The following is a 21,816-nucleotide window of genomic DNA, read 5'->3' on the forward strand; positions in this document are numbered from 1 at the left end:
GTATCAGAGAGTCTTCCACCTCGAGTATGCCCTAAATGCTACACATCCAGGCTTTACTGAGATTAAACTACCAAAGGCCGCACGTTCAGCTAGAAGGTACATGACCCTCATTGAAATGGAAGGGAAATATGTCCGACAAATGGTAGAATTTGGTGTGTTTTCAAAGCAAGAACTCTGATCCGTATGGAGAGGTTTCTAACCCAGTGTAATTATTCTCCCGTGACTACAGACACTAGGATTCTCATCTGTTTCAAAGAGCAGAGCACATTTTTCATTCTGACTTCTCTTTTTCCTTTACCCTTCTATGTGAGACATAAGGCCTTTGTAGGAACACCTGGGTGTGAGCTGAGGAAGGCTGGCTGGGGGTAGACTCCAAGCTGGTCATTCCTCTGACTTAACTCAACCAAACCAGACAGTTGTAGCTTGGACAAGGAGTGATGTTAAAAAAAAAAAAAAAAAATTAAAAGTGTGATGTTCCAACAAAGCCGAAGACATTTCAGAGTGAGACATAAAAATGCCCCACGGGTGGGAATAAGTCAGGTTGGTAAGGGTTCCCATGCTGCATGCTATCATTCTGATACCAAAGGAGCCGTTCCTCTATTGGAAACCTGGTTGTACAGATTAACGGATGTGCCCACCTAAAGAGTAACTCCCACTGTGGCCTTGTATAGGCAGGAAAGAGCTCTTTACAACTCGGCTCCTGCTTTGTATAAATTATTAGAGTGAGGGACATGGGAGTACTTTTAGATAATGAGAAGAAAAAAAAATAATTTGAGAAAGTCAATCCATTTTCTTGAGTACTTTTAGCAGATTGCTAACATAGTTGTAGATTTTGTTCTTAAAACTGTCTTGTATTTTTCAAGGGGAGCTACAGATTTTTCTTCATGTAGCTAAAACTGCCATTTAATCGGATGATTCCCACCAGAACCTACACTGCCACTCTACAGTTGCTCTGTGTGTAAATTCACTAAAAATTTGGGATCACACAAAGCAAAAGAAGGAATTGCAAAAATTGAAAAACTGCTTCCGCTTAAAAAAAAAATGCAAGCAATTTCAATGGATCCTTACTTCTCTTTCTTGGAATCTTGTCTTTAAAGTGCCATGTCATAAATAATATTTGCATGAATATCATGGGTTATTGCTTTTGTGTTGAAATGTCTCAGTCGAGGAGAGCTATAATCTACAGTAGCTTGGGTTTCCGATCTGCAGGCTCTCCCTTTGGAGTTTTGAGCTAAAATACAGATACACCAACTATGAGAAACAAATGAAAGCTGTCACAGTGTCAGCAGCAAAAACCGGGGGTCCGTCCCACACAAATTATGGACATCTGTATTCCTAATTGGCATTCTTTCGGGCCGTGCCAGCAGAATGGCAGTGCCAAGAGAGCCTGACAGCTTTAGAAAAGACCAGGTATCAGGTTTAGGTGATAGGAGACGCTGATGAGACGTAGAAGTTCCTTTGTCGGCCATATTCTCCGTATGTTTGTTATAAGGCCCGTGACTTCTAGTTTCGGCTACCTCCAAAACGACACCCTTTATCAAGACTAAATTTGCTACTTTGAAAACACATCAGTTTATGAGCTCAGGAGAACAAGTGGTATTGATGGTTATATGATCAGAAGATCGTTGGCAAAGATGCATACAAATAGTTAACAAGGTAATGGTAAGAAATGTTGACCTTGATTTGTTTAGCTAAGATGTAAAGATTTTTGAAGGTCAAAGGTGTCCTTGTGTAGTGTTTTGGAGTCTAACTGTGTCTGACCCTCTAACATTAAGCTGCTGTGGCCTGCAGTTTTGAAGAGTGAAGCAAACCAGGGGAAAAGAGAGAAGGGGGGAGAACAGGAAATGGAGTGAGGTGTTTCAGGAAGTTGTCAGGGGTTGACTGATTGATTCCAGATGGAAAAGGTCAGCCTTCGTGACCCAGGAAATACTCACTAGGGGAAAGAAGTTGGCTTGTGGAAAGGGAAGGCCTGGGAGTGAGACGATGCTGGAATGCACATTCCACTTCCTTTAGTCCCCAAACATTCAGAAACTTTAACTTGTCTGAATAGAATAATATCAGTGTTGTCATCGTTCATCAGAAAACAGGGAAGGAAGTTAAATTCAAAGCTTTGAATGTACCAAATGTATCTTCACCTCCATAATGTAGTTCATTTACATCCAGAAGGAGAGTGGATGTATGTAAAGGCCAATATTTGAGTGTGTGTGTGTGTGTGTGTGTGTGTGTGTGCGCGCATGCGTGCACATGCATGTATAAGAACAACCAGCAAACATGTCCGGTTTTGCATGGTGGAGCTAGAGGATTAAATTCTTTACATTTTGCCAATTCATTTTAATTGACAGACTCTTCTAGATAACCCACAGTCTAAGATATTTGGAATATTAAAAATGGGAACTTGCCTTGTATCTATATATATACGCACACACGCACATACATTTGGACATAATTTAAAATCTTGTAATAAATTTTGCAGACACTGAAATAATTCAGGTTAATTCCCTTGCTGTCATGAGAGGCCAGAGCTAGCCAGCAAGAGATTAAAATTTATTTCCATTGTTAATAGAAAATAATGAAGTGCATCTGAACCATCAGGGTATGTCATTCGGGAAATGTTCACTTTGGAACTGAATCTCACTCCACCCAAATGGACAATGATGAAATCAGCTGGCTCGAGAAAGCCTCATATTTTGTGGCAGGAATGCATGAGGAGCACTAAAGTACAGTATGACAAGAAGCTTGTGGAATGAATTAAAGTGGTCTCAGAGAGAATGCTCTCTATATCCACATAATCCTCAGACGGGCTGGAGTTCCCCTCACTGTGCCTAGCACAGCTCATTAGCAATTAAAGCCTGAAGCGCCCTCTTGTTTTAAGTTTTCCAGAGATGGCAGCTATGTCAATCCTTTCACACACACAATTTATAAAAGTGGCCTGATTCCTCTTTTTTCTCCACCTTCTCCTATTATTTTCAGGGGGTAATCATATGCAGAGGTGAATGCTTTCAACCTTCATGCTCATCTTTTTTTTTTTTTTTTTTTAAGATTTTAGTTATTTATTTGACAGAGAGAGACAGCGAGAGAGGGAACACAAGCAGGGGGAGTGGGAGATGGAGAAGCAGGCTTCCTGCGGAGCAGGGAGCCCGATGCGAGGCTTGATCCCAGGACCCTGGGATCATGACCTGAGCTGAAGGCAGACGCTTAACGACTGAGTCACCCAGGTGCCCCCTTCATGCTCATCTTAACCCCATGCCAGGAGCCTTGGCTTCTCTCTTCCTTTGACTATGATGCCATCTTGTGCTTGCCCTGATAAGGACTTGTGCCTCCATGCACTTGTGGAGAGCGATGGATGTCTACATCTTACGGTGGCCACCATACAATAGGAAATTTCTGGAAGGATTTTCCCCAGACTCCTAACATGTTGACATGGGACAATTGAAAACAGATCCGGAGCTAGACAGGCTGCATCCCTGAAATATGAGCTATTGACAATCATTTTCTGAACGACAACTGAGGTTCCTTTAAGTTCCTTTGATGTCACAGAGAGGCAGGGACCCTGTACCTGTAGTAGGAACTGAAGTGTGGGAGAGACACATAGCTGACTAGGAACCCATTCTGTCGTCTTTGAATCTCCAGGGCCTGATTTAATACCCAACATGTAGCAGGAGCTCAGTGAATGTTTTTGGGATGAATGATTGAAACCCACTTATGTCCATGGAAAATTCCTGTATGGTACTGTCATGCCCATGGGACCAGGTTAGGTGAAATATTTTGGGGACTCATGCTTTTAGGGGTTCTCCTGAACCCCTATTATATTAAAATATATATATATTAAAAAAATTAAAAGCTACCATCTAAAACTACATTGAAGGTAAAAAAAAATTCAGAAGGGTTTCCTTGGGGTGGGGGTTAGGTAGGAGGGGAGGATTGACCGAGAAAGATACAAGGTAACTTTCTGGGGAGATGGAAATGTTCTATACCCCGATATGGTCTGTGTTACCTGGATGTATCTGTCAAAACTGTGCAGCTAAGATTTGTGCATTTCAATGGATATAAACTTCACCTAAAAAAAAAGGAAGGATTTATCATACTATCTTGTTCACTTTGTTTGCTTGAAATTATTCATAGTAGAAAATTTTAAATGCCCTCTAGTGAATCTTACTTCACATTAGAGATAAGGCAGGGCCAAGGTCCCCCGCCCCCTTCATTTAATAAGGAAGGAAGGGGTGGCAGAAAAAATATAAGTAGAATATCAGCAAATCTAATTTGGGAGTAGATAGGAAGAGTCATTTTTAAATACAGCTCCTCATTACGTGCCTGTCAATGCCTTTCCTCCAGAGGTCTGTATATATGCACGAATATGTATATAACAAGTTATTTTCTCAAAAAAAATTGCATACATAACTGACAAATAGACTCACGTCTAGGACGGCCCATCCTCTTGGGTCAAGTGGGTGGTGGGTGCACTCAAGTCCACCTACCTCTGCTACGCTTTCCCAACTGCTCTGGCCTTCACTGACCTCTGCCTCTTGGAACTCAGCACGCACATGGAACTCAACTTGATTTCGTTTTGTGTGCTCTTTCTTTTATGTGTCAGCCATGTTTCTCCAGCCCGAAAGAGAGCTCTTTGAGGGTAGGGACCCAACTTTGTAACTTTTGGTAGCCAGCCCATGTGTGTGCCTTTCTAGAGCCTCCCTTAGAGCTTACACTACGGGAGGGGCTCAGTGAGTAATGTCACCCATCCTAGTGACAGGCCAAAAAAGGCAGAGGTGAGGCAGTTAGGGTGGAACTCATCCCCCAGTCGCATGCGCCAGGGTCTCCTTTACATGTAATACCTCATTTCATCCTTACTTTATTTATTGAGCCCTTGAGATAGGCATTGTTGTTTGTGTTTTACAGATGAGCAAAACGGAGATTAGAAAAGGTGAAGTAATTTGTACCAGGTTACCAGGTTGCGGGACAGCAGGTGTGGTGGTCTTAGTTCTCTCTGACCCCCAATCCATGATCTTCCGCTGTTCCACACCCATCTCTTCCCTTTCCTCTGCCTAGAGACTAAATGTCCTACATTTTCAACACTGAATTCCAGCAACTTCATCTCCTCGCCAGAAATTGGATCACCTCTGCCACGGCTCTCTAGCGGGTGGGGACACCCCACAAACAGCCCCTCAGGCAGCATCTCTGTGCCCAGCATTCCTTGAGCAGATGTTAGAAGTGTGAGAACCCATTCCTGAGCTGGGAGAGATGACTTCCCAGCTGGTGTTGAGGCCTTACCTTCCTGAGCGCACACAGTTGGCTGCTTGGCGTGAGCATAGCTCTGGGGTCAGCTGGGAATGACTGTCCAGGTCCTGTAGGAGAGAACAAGGTTTTTAGAACCAGCAGGCAGATGGCCAGTTTCCCCACTCCATCACTGGGGCGTGGTTTGAGCACAAATACATAACAACATGCAAGTGAAGGGTGGCCTCTTTTTCCAGGAAGCTGTGCCATAATCACAGGAGGATGACCTGCTGAGAGGCCGAGGGCATGGCCCTGGCCCAAGACTCTGTTCCGTCTCTCATTAGCCATAGGGATGTCTGGCAAAACAGTAGGCTGCGACTTTTCCTACTTAATGTACAACTAACTTCCCCCTCACCCCCCCCCACTTTTGCTTTAAATGTGCAGGTTGTGTTGTCAACAACGGTGAACGTGGATGGACATGTGCTGGCTGTTTCTGACAACATGTTTGTTCATAACAACTCTAAGCATGGCCGGAGAGCAAGAAGGCTGGACCCATCCGAAGGTAGGGTTGCCTGCCGTCTGGGCTGAGAACGACAGACAAATCAAGGTCCCCGCCATTGTCCTGGTTTGAATTTTAAATTTATGTCTGGGCAGGCGTGGAGAAAATACACAAGATCATGCGGGTTTTAAGTGAAGTTGTAAACACTGACTCCTGCCTGTTCTCTTGCAACCCCGCACGCCTCCCGGTCGGCACTCAGGCCCCCGTGCCCCACCGCCTCTGCCATCTAGTCTTGTGTTTTTCTTTTTGCTAGACGGGCATTTGAGGCAAACATAAGCCTATGACATCTTAGTTAAACAGGAACATTACAGTGCAGACATGTATGAATAAGTGTCAGATGTGCCCTTAAACAGATTGTGGGCAAAACAAAACAATGTGCAGAATGAAATTGACACTAATTGATTTTTGTTTGCTTGGACAAGAAGAAATCATGATCTGCTCTGGGTAGTTTTCCATGTGCATTAAAGTCGTCAGAAATACTGGTAACTGTTCAACCTCAAGTTGTCCAAAAAATTAAAGCATATCAAGGAAGATAACTGACAAATACCTGAGTAAATTCCATCTTTCACACTCCCCAACTCACTGGGATAGTAAGGCACTTTGTAATATAAGGTGAATGGCTAACCTAAGCTACTATTTTCGTGTGATGTTTTGCTGTATAGTGCCCACCAGCCCCCACCCCAGCTTGGCCCTTAAAATGTGTCTTGTATCAATTTAAATAGGAATTAATGAACTGAAAGAAAATGATTGAATCAGTAAAGAATTTGGAGTGGTGTTAATTCTCCCACAGTGGGCACTGAAAGGGGAGAAGAAAATCCCAGGGTTCAGAACTAGGAACCCATCCAGTTTCTTTTGACTGATTGGATGTGATTGACTGGCTGTTCAAAGGGGGCTCATGTTTTTGGAGTCCTGCCAAAGTTCTCCTCCACCTTTGACCCTGTCAACTTTGGAAATGGAGTGATGGATTGACTTTAGTTATGGCCTGAAAACCATATTGGGTTCCTGTTGGGATGTAAAGTCCAGAGGCCTTGGACATATGGAAGAAGGGGGGGCGGGAATCCGTCCTACAAAGTTAGGAAAGTGATTAGAAATTGTCTCCTGATAGAGCTGAAAAAAACCCCAACTATGATAGATTTTACTTTCTCCTTCTCTCTCTAGCACATTAGCAGGCCTTGTAAATCTTAACATCTTGGGGCAGAGGAGGTGGGGAGAGAAAAGGGATTTACACATTTCCAGTGTGATCAACTTATAAAAATATGGGGAAAAACAACAGGGTTTTAAAACCACCCTTTGCACAATTAGCTAAGTGTTCCATGTTTTCATACATAGTGGTCAACTCATTAGGCTTTAATGACCTGGTGAAAACCAGCAACCAATTAAGGAATGATGGCAAGTCAGCAAAGCTCAACTTGAACCTGGAATAACCAACAGCTTTTGAGAGCAGCCAATCCCCCAAACTCCAAATTTCGACCATCAAAGGACAGCCCTGACATTTTCTTTTCTATCTTCTTAGCTACCCCCTGCATCAAAGCCATTAGCCCAAGCGAAGGCTGGACCACAGGAGGAGCCATGGTCATCATCATTGGAGACAACTTCTTTGATGGCCTCCAAGTGGTGTTTGGGACCATGCTTGTATGGAGTGAGGTAGGCAAAGGCAACTTGCTGCCCTGATTTTCTTTGGTGCAAAGATAGTTTTATTTGGGGAAATGTGATTCCTGGAGCATCAGCAGCATGGATGCACATTACTGATTACCTACTGTGAGCGAGGCACCAAGGATTAAAAGACATGTAAACCACAATTTATTGTAGGCATGGATCCCTTAAAAAGATAAATATTTATCGCAACATTGTTTATAATTGTGAAAAATTAGAAAGAGCCTAAATATTGAATAATAGGAGAATGGTTCAATTCCACTATTAAAAATTTTGTTTTGAAAAAATTCTAATGACACAGGAGAAGGGATTGTATTTACACTATAATGTCAAGTGAAAAAAAAATCAGGATAATGGTGTCTATGGATATAAAATCTAATAATATAACAGCCATCCATAGAAAAGTTCTGGAAGCACACCAAAGATTAACAGTGGCCGTCTCTGGGTTACACAAGGCTAATATTTTTCCTCATATTTTTTTTATAATTTCCTAATTTTCTAAAGTGGATATGTTCTACTTTCATAATGAGAAAAACAAGACGTTACAAAAAGACAAGTAACGGTGCTAGGTTGGATGTGGAAATTGCCAAGTCACTACATGAGAGAGTAGCAGTGTAGGAAGCAGGGAGGGAGTGAATACAAAGATGGGCCCTGGAGGCAGCGAGAGTCTTGAGCTGGGCTGGTGGGAAGGTGAGGATCTAGACAGGTTAAGTTGTGAGGAAATTCCAGGGTGGGAGGGAGAAACATGTGAGATAGAGGGACAGGGTGTTTGGAGAGTTTGGGGCCCTTGGGGGGTCATCGCAGGAGATGCTCCGGTCCTCCATAGCCTTGGTGATAACTTGTATAACAGGTATTTTATTTACCTGCCTGTTCATTCCTCAGCTAATAACTCCTCATGCCATCAGAGTGCAGACTCCTCCTCGGCACATCCCCGGAGTAGTGGAAGTGACATTATCTTATAAGTCCAAACAGTTCTGCAAGGGAGCTCCAGGGAGGTTCATTTACACAGGTGGGTAAGAAAATGATCCAAGGGAGACGGGCTCCTGGTTCACCTTTGTTCTAGTTCCCAGTGTCTCCACTTTATAATGATTTTACCTTTCCTAGGTCTTTTTACTAGTGTGGGAAGAATGGACTGGGTGATAGGCATTGGATGGGGAAGTGTGAACTTGATTTTAAATTTTATTTTATGCAAGCGATTTCTGAATAGTCTGGGAGATGATCACAGGAGCTCATTTCATGAGTGCCATCTTTATAAATTTGACTCGGCTAGAACCATGCTAGAACAGACTTTTAACTAAGTAACCAGATAAAAAATTAGGCCAAGTGGTTGGCTATAGCTAAATTTTCTTGAAAAGGATTTGTAAAAATTGCCCAACAGTGCTGCAGAGTGATTCAAATTGTTTTAAAATTTTATGAAAGTAGGAATTATCTATGATTTCAATGTTTGTTGAAATTTTCTGAATATTTGTTTAAAAACATTTGTTTAAAATTGGTTGAATATCTACTTTTTCTAAGGTACAATGACATATGAGACATGGTCCCTATTTCGAAATGTAGAAATTTTTGGAGGGGGCGATGGTGTATTGCACAGAACAGCTGGGCAATTAGAATATTCAAAATGTTTGGTGTTTCCAGTGAATGGAATATGAATTCCAGGAAGACACAGTTTAGTGTGGACTAGTATAGAGGGAAGGGCTTTCAAGAAGAAGATGGAAATCAAAGACTATTTTTAAGGGTGGGGAGGATTTGAATAGGCAGGGAAAAAGGAAGAATGTCCCAACTATGGGAATTTCATGTGCTAGAGCCCAGTGGGTAAGGTGAGCAGGTGTCTGGAAGAGAGAGGGCTGGTTTACAGCTGTGGTAATGTACTTGGGTAAAACTTAGGCCAGAACTTAGCCCACATGAGCTAGGAATGAGAAGGAAGGAAAACATAAAACAGCTTAAAAGCCCTGTAGGGTACCTAGAATGATCAAATTCAGAGACAGAACATCAAATGGTGGTGCTCAGGTGTTGAGGGAGGGAGAATGGGAGTGATATTTAATGGGAACAGAGTTTTAGTTTTGTGAGATGAGAAGTTCTGGAGATTGGTTGCTACACTTAGAAATGGCTTCAGATGGTAAATTTTGTCATGTGTGTTTTACCACAATTTTAAAAAATGAAAAAAAAACCCCACAAAGCCTTGTATGGGAATTTAGACTTGATTTGTAGGACGACATTCAGTGTTCCCATGGAAGTGAGAGTAACTCAAAGGGGTTCTCGTAAGAAACACAAATGCTGTTGATATAAAAGATTGAGTTAGTCAGGGGAACAACTGAAGGCAGGAGGATCAGCTAGGACATTGTACTTTGAAGGAGAAAATAAGGGGCCTAGAGAAAGAAATATATAAACTTAGAAAATATATCACACACATTATGAAATTCTAATATTTTATAGCGTCTTCTCTCATTTGGATCCAGACTCCCCTTCTTGTTTATGTGTAAATATCTGGTTACATATCACTGAGGAGTAGATGGACAAGGGTAATTTTTAGGTATATTTATCTAAAATTTCACCTTTGAATTTTCTCTCTTGAGATAGGTACATCTTGGTTGGGTTAGTGTGTGTGTGTGTGTGTGTGTGTGTGTGTTTCTATGGAAGATGCTATTGCAGTCACAGTAAAATATTTACTGCTCATTTAAATGAGTATTTATGACATGCCTAGTACCATGGGCTGGCACAACTCTAGGCTCTGGGATATAGAAATGGGCAAGTTAAAATCCCTCATCTTAATAAAACTTACTTTCTAGAGGGGAAGACAGACAACACAGAAAATAGATGATATAATTTCAACAGTAATAAGTAAGGGATAGAGAATGAGGCAGGGTTTTGGGTGGGGTGATCAGGGAGGGACTCCGTGAGGAAGGGACATTGAGTGGAGACCCGTATCACAGGTGTGGAAATCTGTCCCCCTGCTTCCGTATCTTTTTGACCTTCTCTCCTCTCCATTCACATTGTCTTCCTTCTGTGCCTGGAACTCTTCAGGGTTGTGTTTCTGTTTGGTTCACCAGTGTTCTCTAGAACAGTGTCTGGCTGTCTGTGAATTGGGGGTAAATGTCCCAGGCAGAGAACAGATTATAGACTGAGAGGTGGGAATAAGCCCAGCATCATCAGGGAAGAGCATGAATACCTCTGGCCAGAGTGGCACTGGTGGGGAGGAGAACGATGGAAGATGAGGTAGGAAAAGCAGGTAGGGTAAGAGGTTTGGATGGGAAGGCACTGAGGATGAGGATGTTGAACAAGGGAGCAGTCAGCATCCAGACAGGATTTAAAACCACAGGGCTGGATGAGATGGCCTCAGAAGAGAGTGCAGCTACAGGATGGAAGAAGTCTCAAGATGGTGCCTCAGGAGCACCAGCATGTAGGGCTCAGGGTGAAAGGAGGAGCCTATGAAGTGACTGAGAAGGAGTGTCTGGTGGGGTAGGAGGAAAGCAGCAGTGTGGGCTGTCCCCGAGGTTAGGCGAGGAATGGGTCTCACTTTGGGATGCTTTCCACATGTAGGGCTCCGGCATCTCTGTTTTCTCTACCCACTGTATATGGATGACCGTCTGGCCTGTGAGGAGACAGGTAGGAAAAATAGCAATCGTGTTGCAGCCAATCCTCAGCTCTCTTCTGAAGTAAGGAGAGATGTCGATACTCAGTGAGGCTGTAGACGTGTGGAGCCTGGTGCTGTGTGCATGTGCACCCACATGTGTGTGTGCAGGTGAAAACTCTCTCCGAAGCAGAGGTCCTCACCCTTGGCTGCACTTCAAATCACCAACACCTGGGCCCCAGACAAAGTAGCTCTGAATCTCGGAGGGTAGGACCCAGCTATCAGTGTACTTGATATATTCATTGAACAAACATCAGTTCTAAATTATACTCCAGGCACAAAATCAGTAATTTCAGTATGCCTCTAGCAGCTTACAGTTCTAGAAGGGGAGATAGCCATCTGGAGATTATGATAATTGGGTTAAGTCCCATAAGAGGTATAAATGCAAGGGGCACTGAGCAAGGAGTGGCTGACTTTAGGGAATCTGTGAAGACTTTCCAGAGGAGGTGACAATAGAGTGACATTTCTAAAGCAAAGTGGGAATTTACCAGACAGAATAGAGGAGGCCATGAGCCACAGTTTGTGGAAACAAAGTGTCTGCTGAAAGGGGAGCCCACATAACCGTGAAAATAGTAGATATTATGCTACTTGTAAATTCAAAGAATTATGGAGATGGTGAGACATTGCAGATCACTGGTCAAACTCCCTCTTTTGCAGATGGGAGAACTAAGCCCCAGGCAGAAGCAACTTGTTCACAATTACCCATTGAATTCAAGGTGGAGTCAGAGCAAGGACTCAGGTCTTTGGCCATCCTGCCTAGTATCTTTTATTTAACACTTATTGTCAGCAAATAGCTCTGTTTTCCTGATGTCCTGAAATTTTATTGACTTATTCATGAAGCAAATATTGATTGAGCACACTCACTATGCTCAACACTGTGCTGTGTGCTGGGAACACTGTAGATGAGTCAGACCAGCAGGATCCTTCCTTCATTATGGTATAGTGATGTGAAGATGAACTAATTATGCTCTAGGTTTGAGCTTTTTGGATGTCTCTAGTTCTTAAATCTTGTGTAAGTGACTTAACTTTTGAGTCTCCCCATCTATAAAATGGGATACTTATCTCACAGAGCTGTTGTGAGACTAAATAATACTGTGCATGCAAACAGTGGTGTTTGGCTCTCCAGGGAAAAGTGGTGGGGAGGGAGCGGTAGGGTTGGTAGTATTTGCTGATTTCCATGGTGCAAATACTCTGACTATGGCTGATTTTAAGCTACCAGTATGACATCAGCTGGCTCACAAATTTCTGAAATTTTAACAACCTGCTGTCACGAACTGGTCTAGAGCACCCTTTCATGTAAGCACTTGGGATAGAGAGTGACTATATCTTACTATTCAAAAGCATTTATTATTAATAATATTCTTATGATTACTATCAGGGTTACTACCATGGAAACTTTTACTATCAGGGTTATTACCATGGAAACTTGAACAAGTAATTACAAATGTGATGAGTACTAAAAAGGAGTTGTATAGGATGTTGGGAATATACACTTGGGAAATCGAACCTTCTTAAACTAAGATAATGGGGAAGGCTAAGAACAGTCCAAACACAAGAGACGGAATGTGCAAAGGCCCTGGGGTAAGAAAGGACACGGGATATATATGATGGCTACTATGAACAGGGCAGAAAGAATGAGTTAAAGAACGGTTGACCTCAAGCTGGAAGGGAGGGTTGGGGCATGCTTCTCCAGCTCTACCCCAAGAGCCATGGGGAGCTATTGGAGTATTTTAAAGCTGGGGAGTGCCATGATCAGATTTGCCTTTTAGAAGATCATTCTGGCTGAATTGTAGAGAACGGCTTGGAAGCAAGGGTGGATTCAAGGAGGTCAGTCGGAGGGCAGTGTGGTGGCCTCAGCCAGAAATGATGGCAGCCTGGACCAGAGCACCAGTAGTGGGGACAGGCAGAAGGGGATGGAATCTAGGAGGTCACATGGGCAGCCCTTGATGATTGATTGGATGGGGTGAAGGTTGGGGAAGGGAGGGGAGGAGATGCCTCTCAGGTTTCAGGTTTGAAAAATTGGGTGGGTATAGTGTAGAAAGTGATTTTTAAAAAGGTATAAATTGCTAAGGGAGTTCAGAGGAAGGACAAAATTCTTCCAGCTGGTGGAGCGGTGGGAAGATTTAATATTGTAAAGATGTCAATTAATGCATAAATTTAACACAATGCCAATCAAAGTACCAACAAAATGTTTGGGGAAACTTTACAAGAGTTCACCTGGAAAAATAAAGGTGCTAAAATAGGACCCCTCATTTTGAAAAATGAAAGGGCCATGCCCTACCAGACTTAAAACCTATTTTGAGTAATTAGAAGAATATGGGGCTTTGGAGGAACATATAGAAGTGTTATGCAACAGAAGAGAACATTTAAAAATAAACAGGTTTTTTACACATGAATAGTATAAATACCTAAACATGTGTATAGGTGAGGAGCCATCTCAGTCAATGTGGAAAAGATGGAATGTTTAACAAATGGTATTAGACCAACTAGTTAAGTATCAAAAGAAAAAAGGCTAGATAGCTAATTTCATATTATAAACTAAAACATTTGAATTAAATATTTTTAATTAAAAATGAACACATTTCAAAATATTGTTATTATAATCTGGAGCCTTGCTAACCTCGACCCCAAGGAAATCATCAAGCATAAATCTATGATTACATAAAAAGAAAATTTTTGCATGTTGAGGTGATGTCATTAAATCAAAAGGAAAAAAGGACAAACTGAGTACATATTCATTATATGTGACATATTATCTTATGCATAAAGATTCATTCATTTGCTCAGCAAAAACTTATTTTATGCCTCTATTTGTCAACAACTATGTTATTCATTGTAGATAAAGAGATGAATATTAGATATCTCACAAATTAAGAGAAAAAGAAAGATATGTAAATAAAGAGCTAGCAAGGAATATCAGGAGTTAATTTAGGAAGGAATACAATTTAGCAGTAAACATTTTTAAAAATCCCAATCACATTAATAATCAAATACATGCAAATTAAGGCAACTAGGGGATAACATTTTCTCCCTATCAAGTTGGCAAAGATTTTCTTTTTTCTCTTTCTTTTTTATTTTTTTTAAGATTTTTATTTATTTATTTGACAGAGAGATAGAGAGAGAGCACAAGTAGGCAGAGCGGCAGGCAGAGGGAAAGGGAGAAGCAGGCTCCCAGCTGAGCAGGGAGCCCGATGTGGGGCTTGATCCCAGGAAACCTGGGATCATGACCTGAGCCTAAGGCAGCCACTTAACTGACTGAGCCACCCAGGTGCCCCAAAGATTTTCTTTTTTAACAAATGAAAATACCCAAGTTGGCAAAATTAGTAGAAAGTGGGGACTTTCTAACATACACCTGTAGGAGGGTAGAAGAATCTAGGAGCCTTAAAATGTATATATGCTTTGACCCAACAATTCTACTTTTTGGAATGTATACTTAGGAAATAACTGAGTTTGCCTGAAGGCTGTTCATTGGAGCACTGTTTATGGTAGTGAAAAATTGAAAACATCCTTAGTGTCCTTTGGGGGACTCATTAAATAGTGAAGTATCCTTACACTGAAACACTTTTTAGATATTAAAAGTAGTGCTGTGAATGGATATTTAGTTGCATGAAAGATGTCTGTGATACAGGTTTTAAAAAAAGCTTAAGAACTATATGCACAGTATGGTCCAATTTATATATATATATAAAAAGAACAGTTGTGTAAAAACCCTAAGTAAGATATAGAAACCTGCATACGAAGGCATTACCAATGGTGGTTTCTAGGTATTGGTATTATTATTATTTGTTTAAATTTTGCTTACTTACATTTATTATTTTCTGAAAAACTTAAGTAATTTTTAATTAATAATGAAAGAAAATGTGGTGTAAAAAATTAATGTCCCACACACTGAAATACTGAAACAGCATGCATTGGTAAACTTGATTCTTTAGGTACAGAAAGAGTATTTCCAGCCAGGGAAGCAGTGAAGCTTCTTCCAGAAGACTGCTTTGGAGAAAGAAGGACGTGGGAGGAAGTTAAGGGTGAGGAGGGTGGGGACGAGTTGCACATTCTTTCACAAACAGAGAAGAAAATAAAAATACGAACACTGTCCAGGATGGCTCGGGAGGCTGGTCACTCCCTCTAGAAATTTCCACCTGATGTTACTGAGCCAAATGCGACTCCGGTTGGTAGAGACAAGTGGCTAGTGTTATTCATGGAGGGGCCCAGGCACTACAGGAAACACACTGGTGATCTCTCGTCTTGCCCACTCAAGGAGAAGCCACCAGCATGGAAAGCCACTTTACAACCCATTGGGAATCTTAGTCCAATAGCTGGAAAGGCAGTGGCTTCCCTAGGTGACTGGAGGTGGGGCCGCTCTGCCTCAGAGCCGAGGCCTACCTTCCGTGAGCCTGGAGAATCCTAGCCTTCTCTGGGGGGGGCGGGGGGCTGACAGGCAGAGAGTTCGCAGGTGTCCAGCCAACCTCCTCCTGAGCCACACATTCCAAGCCTCGGAATGTGCTCAACTGCAGGAGACTGTATCAGAAACCACTATAGGCCTAGACAAAATACTCCGCTCCAGTGGTCAGGTGGAAAATATCATCTTGATTCCAGAGGAAAAGAAAACCTTGAGAAGTCTCGAGAGCTTTAGCGGGGACAGGGTGAGCCAGAGCGGGAGGGTGGCATCCAAGAGGAGGATGCACTGGACTCAGCCAGAAGACGTGCTTTCAGATGCCGGCGGGGGCATCAATGACTTGTTTGTCCTTTTGACAAGTCATCTAACCTCCCTGAGCCTCATTTTTTTCATCAGTAAAGCTCTGGTACTAATTATACTATTACCCATAGGTGTTTCCCTAATTTGGCTGAGTATGAAAATCATGCTTGGCTCCATTCCAGACATACCGAATCATATTCTTTTGGGAGGGTCTGAGAATCTGTATTTTAAACAAAGAAACGATTTTGAGAAACCTGAGTCTTGCTCATCAGGCTGTTGTGGAGACTTTCTGGCTGGTAAAGTACTCTGCACATGGGGCAGTTCTTATGAGACTGGGTCATTGCGTGGTGAACACAATAATATTTCTTCTTAGGTGGAACTTTCTAGAAGGAGACTCAAAAAGCAGGAGGTGGGAAAGGAGGCTCCAAGGTCCAACCTTTGATGGTTCCTGTATCCAAGGATACACCACCATAATAAACCCAAGCCTATTAGATGTAACTTACCTGGTATAATTAGCCAAAATGCAGTAATCAGTCCCCATGGTTGTTGCTGCCAAGTACAGCATAAACAACATCAGGGCTCTGAAAAACAACACATTTTCTTCACACATGTGATTTTGCAGGTCTATTTTCCTTCAACCATGGTTTGCTAAAATGTAGCCTCCTGCTGCGGCATTGAGAGATCCACATGAGAGTATAGCTCCTTGGGAAAGGTCTGCTTGGAGACCTGGAGCTGGTAGGTATGCCAGCCTGGGTGCAAAGAGGAGAGGTTCTACTTTCCTCACAGACTTTTCCACAGAGAACCAACAGGGCAGAAAAATAATCCTGGTAGAGGCAACCAGTGGGGTCATGGTTATTGGTTGTGGAGGTCTTTCTTGGCTGTTTTGAGGATTCAGGAAGAGAATGTCTGGAGCATGCATTTGGGAGTAGAATGGCCATTGTGTATAATGATGAAATCTGCACACACACACCCGGCCCCCCAGAAACCAGTGTAAAGTCATGATGCATGCAGTCCATGGCAGGTCACTGAGCATATGCAGGTAGATGAGCGCAGCTTTTCAGTATTATTCCTATGGCTTTTTGCAGAATCTGGTCTAAACATTTGATTGTTGGTTAAGAACTTACAACTTTAGTTGTAAGTTCTATCATCAGGTAGAACTCGTAAGAAGAAAAATGATGATACTAATTCAGTAGTCCTATCTGTCATCGTTTGAGGAGGTACGGCCAGGCTCTGTCTCATGAGCTCATATCATCATTGCCCTTTCTCACTGTGATGGTTCTCTTAGTATCTCAGATTTATAGATAAGAATCCTGCTGCCCAAGGTCACCAAGTTAGGTGCAGTCCTAGCAGTCTACTTCCAAAGCTGTTCTCTTAACCACTGATCTGTGCTACTTACCAATCCTGTGTAGCGTCACAGAAGAAATTACACGAAGGCCATCTGTTTGGCTTCATCCAGTAGTTTTACCTGCAAATGCCAATGGCCTTGGCTCTCTGGTTGTTACTCTGAGGAAATGCACAGGAAACAGGCCTGGCCAGTGACGAGGGAGGGGCTCAGAGGATGCCTTACCTGGTGCTCCAGATTGCAAGTGGGCTGTTTCTATTACGGCGTGATGTGATAGGCTGAGAACCTATGAAGGGCCTCGCATTCCCTGGAAGTCATAGAAATTCTCCTGTCCATGAATAACTGAGGGTGTGGAAGGCAAAGGAGTACCAACTCCACCCTGTTATTAAGAGAGAACTTAGTGCCGGGGCGGAAGACAATGACCAAGTGTACAGGTCTAGATTTGAGCCCCAACATTCCTGCAAGTCACTTAAGCATTCTGCACCTCGGTTTTCTAAGTGAACAATCAGGAAGGTATTTCTCTTACTGGGAAAATGAAATGATATAGATATGCCAGTACATTATGTATAGAAATATAAAAATATAAGTCCAATTCACTACTGTCAGCCTTTGGCAGAGGGACACACAGTTTCTGGGATGAGCTCTGGGTGCCTTTGCCCTCATCACCATTAGATCAATGGTGGACTTTTTTTGCATGTCTTCCCTTCTGTAAGAGGTGGATTCTTCTTGAAAGACCTACCACACCATGCCCTTAATATCTGGGTCTAGATTAGAAATCAGGATTTTGTAGGTGACAGAGAAGGCCAAGGCAGGCTGAGGACATGACTCTGTAGGCGGAGTGAGGGAGAGTGGGTTTTCAACGGAGGATGAAAGAAGCAGGAGACACTGACTTGGCCTAGGTGAGCTCAGGTGCACATGGAAGAGCTGCTTGTCAAGGTGCGTGGTTGAACTTAGAAGTTGGCAAATGAGAACTAGTGGAGAAACCGAGAAACCAAAGAATCCATGTCAACTAACTTCCTCCCCCAGAAGACTTCTTATCTTTTATTCTAGCACAAGCAAACGCATTTGATTACACACCCTTGTTCATTATTTGGGAGAAAGTGTTCATAAGAAAATGGCGAGAAACAGGCAGCAGTTGGGAGGAGAAATGGGAGACCTAGATTTTTCCACAAACCCCCGGATCATACCCTGAACAGTCTCCTCCCTGAGGCTCGGTGTGGGCTGTGGGGTCCTCTTGTCATAAAGCTGCACCGCACAGATGTGCATGCAGGATTGCAAATGTTAATAGCTCAGCCGCTTCGCATTTCTTTTTTTTCTTACAGCATTACCCTGATTAAAAAAAAAATCCCATTTAAGAAATGAATCTGATTTTGAGTTAAAAATACCCAATTCAAACATCAAAAACTGGCCCGAGTACAATTATTCCCCATTCACACTGGAAACAGGTTGACTCAACAGCCCTCCTGGTAGCCTGTAGTTTTACTGAGGTCGCTTCTACCCTCACCTCTTGTGAAATCTGGATCCATCCTCTGGCTGAGTCTGAAGAATGATATCTCCGTTGGAAGCCCCAGAATAGGGGGCTGTTGTTTCACCAGAGACCTCCCAGCCCCCTTAATGGCCTGGTGCTCTCGGCTATAATATTCTAAATACACATTACAGAGAGCACGAGCATATTCATAACTGCTCCATTGTGGCATTTAGATTTACCCTTGAAATTTATCTTTAATTTTTACAGTTGTCTCCTTAACCATGTATATTACTCCCTTCTTCAAACAATCTGTCTTCCTGCTGCAGTTTTTCTTGAAACCAAAGCATAATTAAATATTAAATTAATATTTCATTTTAAATTAAATATCAAAGGCTTCAGTCTAATCTTTCACTTGTGCACTGCTGGTTCTCACCTCGTGTTCTTGTTCCTATATCCACAAAGGCAGGTGCCACCTCTTAATAATGTGTTCCTGTATTATCTTTGTCCTTTTTTTTTTTTTTTTAATTGATGACACTGAACTTTTGCTACATTGAAACAAATGGATGTAGGGAAAGATTTTAATGTAGCGAAGGTTAACAACAACTTAGTTCAACAGCCTATGGCTTCAACCCCACCCATCTCCACTTCTTGAAGAAGAAGTTCACTGTGCCAAATAGGTAATCATCTTAGAATCATATAATGCAAGAGCTCACAAGGGATCTTAGAGGCATTTTAGCCCAACCATTTGTCTCTGCAGAGAGATAAACCAAAGTCCACCAGCCCTTGAAGGTGATGAATGGTCGGTCAAGGGTAGGATGTAAAGCAGATCCCAGGCCGGACCAGCTTTATCTCCATTGACTATCAGTTGCTGCAAAAAAATTTAACTTGGGAGCATTAAAATGCTAATTGAACATAGGCTCTGCATGTTGGACCCATGAGCAGTAGGGCAGAAGGTAGATGATTGGACAACGAAATTGGGAGGAAGTGGTAGGAGAGACAGAAGAACGCAAATCAAAGCACAAAGAAGGCAGACCTCACAGGAATCAATATGGAGGCTCAAGGCTCTTTGAAGACATGGATCCTGGGGGGAGATCAGAATGGAGAAGTCCCAGAGGTAACATGAAGATAAGAGCTGGAGTCTGTATATCTGAATTCTTCCCCATGCTAGGTTGCTCTACACTTTCCTGTTCTGCCAATAGAGTGACAGTCTTTGACCAGAGCCTCAGGGAGAGGTATTCCTGATGCATGGTTTCTCCTTTGCTTGCATAGCAAAGTCCATCCTCTGATCTGGTGTTTGTCTGGCACTCACGTTACATAGATTTTAGGTTTCTTAGGCAGGATTCTTTTCCATTGTTTTCTTTATCATTGGAGAAGGATGAGATTTCAAGTTAGGACTGGAGAGATCCTCTAGTTCTGTGGGCCAGACCCCTCAGGGGACCACGGGCTCTATGCATACCTGATAAAAGTGAAGCTTGTTGCTACAGATGAATGCACATATGTGTAAACATACAGCTAGGCTCAAACTTCTAGAATTTTCTTAGCCTCTTGATGGCCATCCATACACTCAATGATGACCCTAGGCTCCAATTGGAGATTTACCATTGAGGAAAGTTGAAACCCAGACCAACATCCCAGAGCAATAGCCCAACTGATCACTCAGATCTTTCCTCACCCTATCATCTTATTTGTCTCTTCTCAAATTTCTGCAAAGGAATTTGATCAGCCGTTGATGCTGCAATTTTTGTGATGAGTACTTCTGTTGGTCAGGGCGTAAATGACCTCCTGCCTGCAATGTCAATGCTGTCTTTGTTCAGGGTTGACCAAAACTCTAATAAAGAGTCCCCTTTCCATGTTAGCCTGTGTCCCCTACATTTTTGGGAAACAGAAGTAGAGTCATAAGCTAGGGTAAGCATTATCTGGTCTCTGTGCCTCCTCTTCAGGAAAGAAAAAAATCATATAGAATTTATACATCTCACCAACCCCTTGGGAAAATTAATATTGAACACCAGCCAGCTTTTTTTTTTAATGAGTGGTTCCCAGTAGATATTTTTAGTTAAATACTATTTACTTATAAAATAAAACCTTTACACATTGCTTAAAGTTTATATCTATTTGCTGGGTCCAAGATATGTAAGTAACCTCATATATTACACCCGCAATCAAAATGAGAAATGACACATAAGATCCAGGCTCTCAGGAGAAATATTATGAAATCTCAAGGTATTGATGAAAGTTTTTCCAAGGCTGATCCAAATGGGATTTAGATTCTGTGGCAGTTGAAATGTGTATTATTAAACTCCTTAAGCAAACCCGAATGACTCCCAGTGGAGGATTAAGACATTCTATGTATAGCAAAGACGAAATTCTCATGTCTGAGTTTTCTCTATTGAATTCCCCCTTGATTAGCTTCTGTAATATTTAACTTCATGCCATGCCATAATTATTTAATAAAAGGTAAATATAAATTATATTTCAGTGGGGATATGACCTTTTACCTTAATGTTATGTTACTAAAGAAAGACATAGATAAATAGAGCCTATAGATCGAAGCATATTTTTAATTTACTCTGTTTTTGCCTTGCTAGCACTTCTCTGTGTCCCTGTCAGCCGAGGGCTTGGCAGCACTTCACAGCACCCCCACACTCCGTGTGGTAGGAGAGGTTGTAAATTCACACTGATGATGGCGGTTAATGATCTGGTTGGCCCTTAGAGGCAGTGTTGGTGCTGGTCTTGGGCACCTCATTAGCTAATTGAGGTTTGCTTGGCTCACACCAGGACTGAAATGTCAGAGAACACCCAGGGAGGTGGGGGGAGGGAGGGGGATGGAGTGAAGCTGGGATTCAACATGAGGCTGAATCTAGCCGATGCAAAAGCAACTGGCCAGTTGGGAAGTCAGTTTGGAACCAAAGTCGAAGTGGTCCAGTCTCATCTCGATGTTTTGAAGGCTGAAAACTGGAGGAATTGACCGACTTTCCTTCTTGTGATTTGGTGTTGACTAAACAGTTTCGACTTTATGATTTGTACTTCAAAAGTGCACTTGATTAAGTGAAATTGTGTGTGCACATGCATGTGATTTTCTTCCTGTCCATATAGATGACTGTGTGTTTTTACCATTGTCTTCTCATCTGGGATACACAGCCCATCCCACCCCACCGTTTTTGCTATGAAGTCTGGCAGGGGCCTGCCAAAAAACACTCAACATCAGAAATAGATGAGTATGCCTAATCTACTTACTCAGTTTAAAACATGAGTTGCTAACCCAGTG

At 42.3% G+C, this 21,816-nt stretch overlaps 1 protein-coding gene across 2 annotated transcripts in view; it reads left to right on the forward strand.

The window, feature by feature from the left end:
• EBF2 (EBF transcription factor 2) overlaps positions 1–21,816 on the forward strand; it is a 187,161-nt gene that overhangs the window by 139,990 nt on the left and 25,355 nt on the right. For both annotated transcript variants that reach the window (XM_078069494.1, XM_078069495.1), the window contains 3 exons: positions 5,653–5,770; positions 7,281–7,411; positions 8,303–8,429. In XM_078069494.1, coding sequence (XP_077925620.1) covers positions 5,653–5,770; positions 7,281–7,411; positions 8,303–8,429 — 376 coding nt within the window. The remainder of the gene's footprint in view (positions 1–5,652; positions 5,771–7,280; positions 7,412–8,302; positions 8,430–21,816) is intronic.

This window comes from Halichoerus grypus, chromosome 3, assembly GCF_964656455.1.
Source record: "Halichoerus grypus chromosome 3, mHalGry1.hap1.1, whole genome shotgun sequence".
Taxonomy (NCBI): domain Eukaryota; kingdom Metazoa; phylum Chordata; class Mammalia; order Carnivora; family Phocidae; genus Halichoerus; species Halichoerus grypus.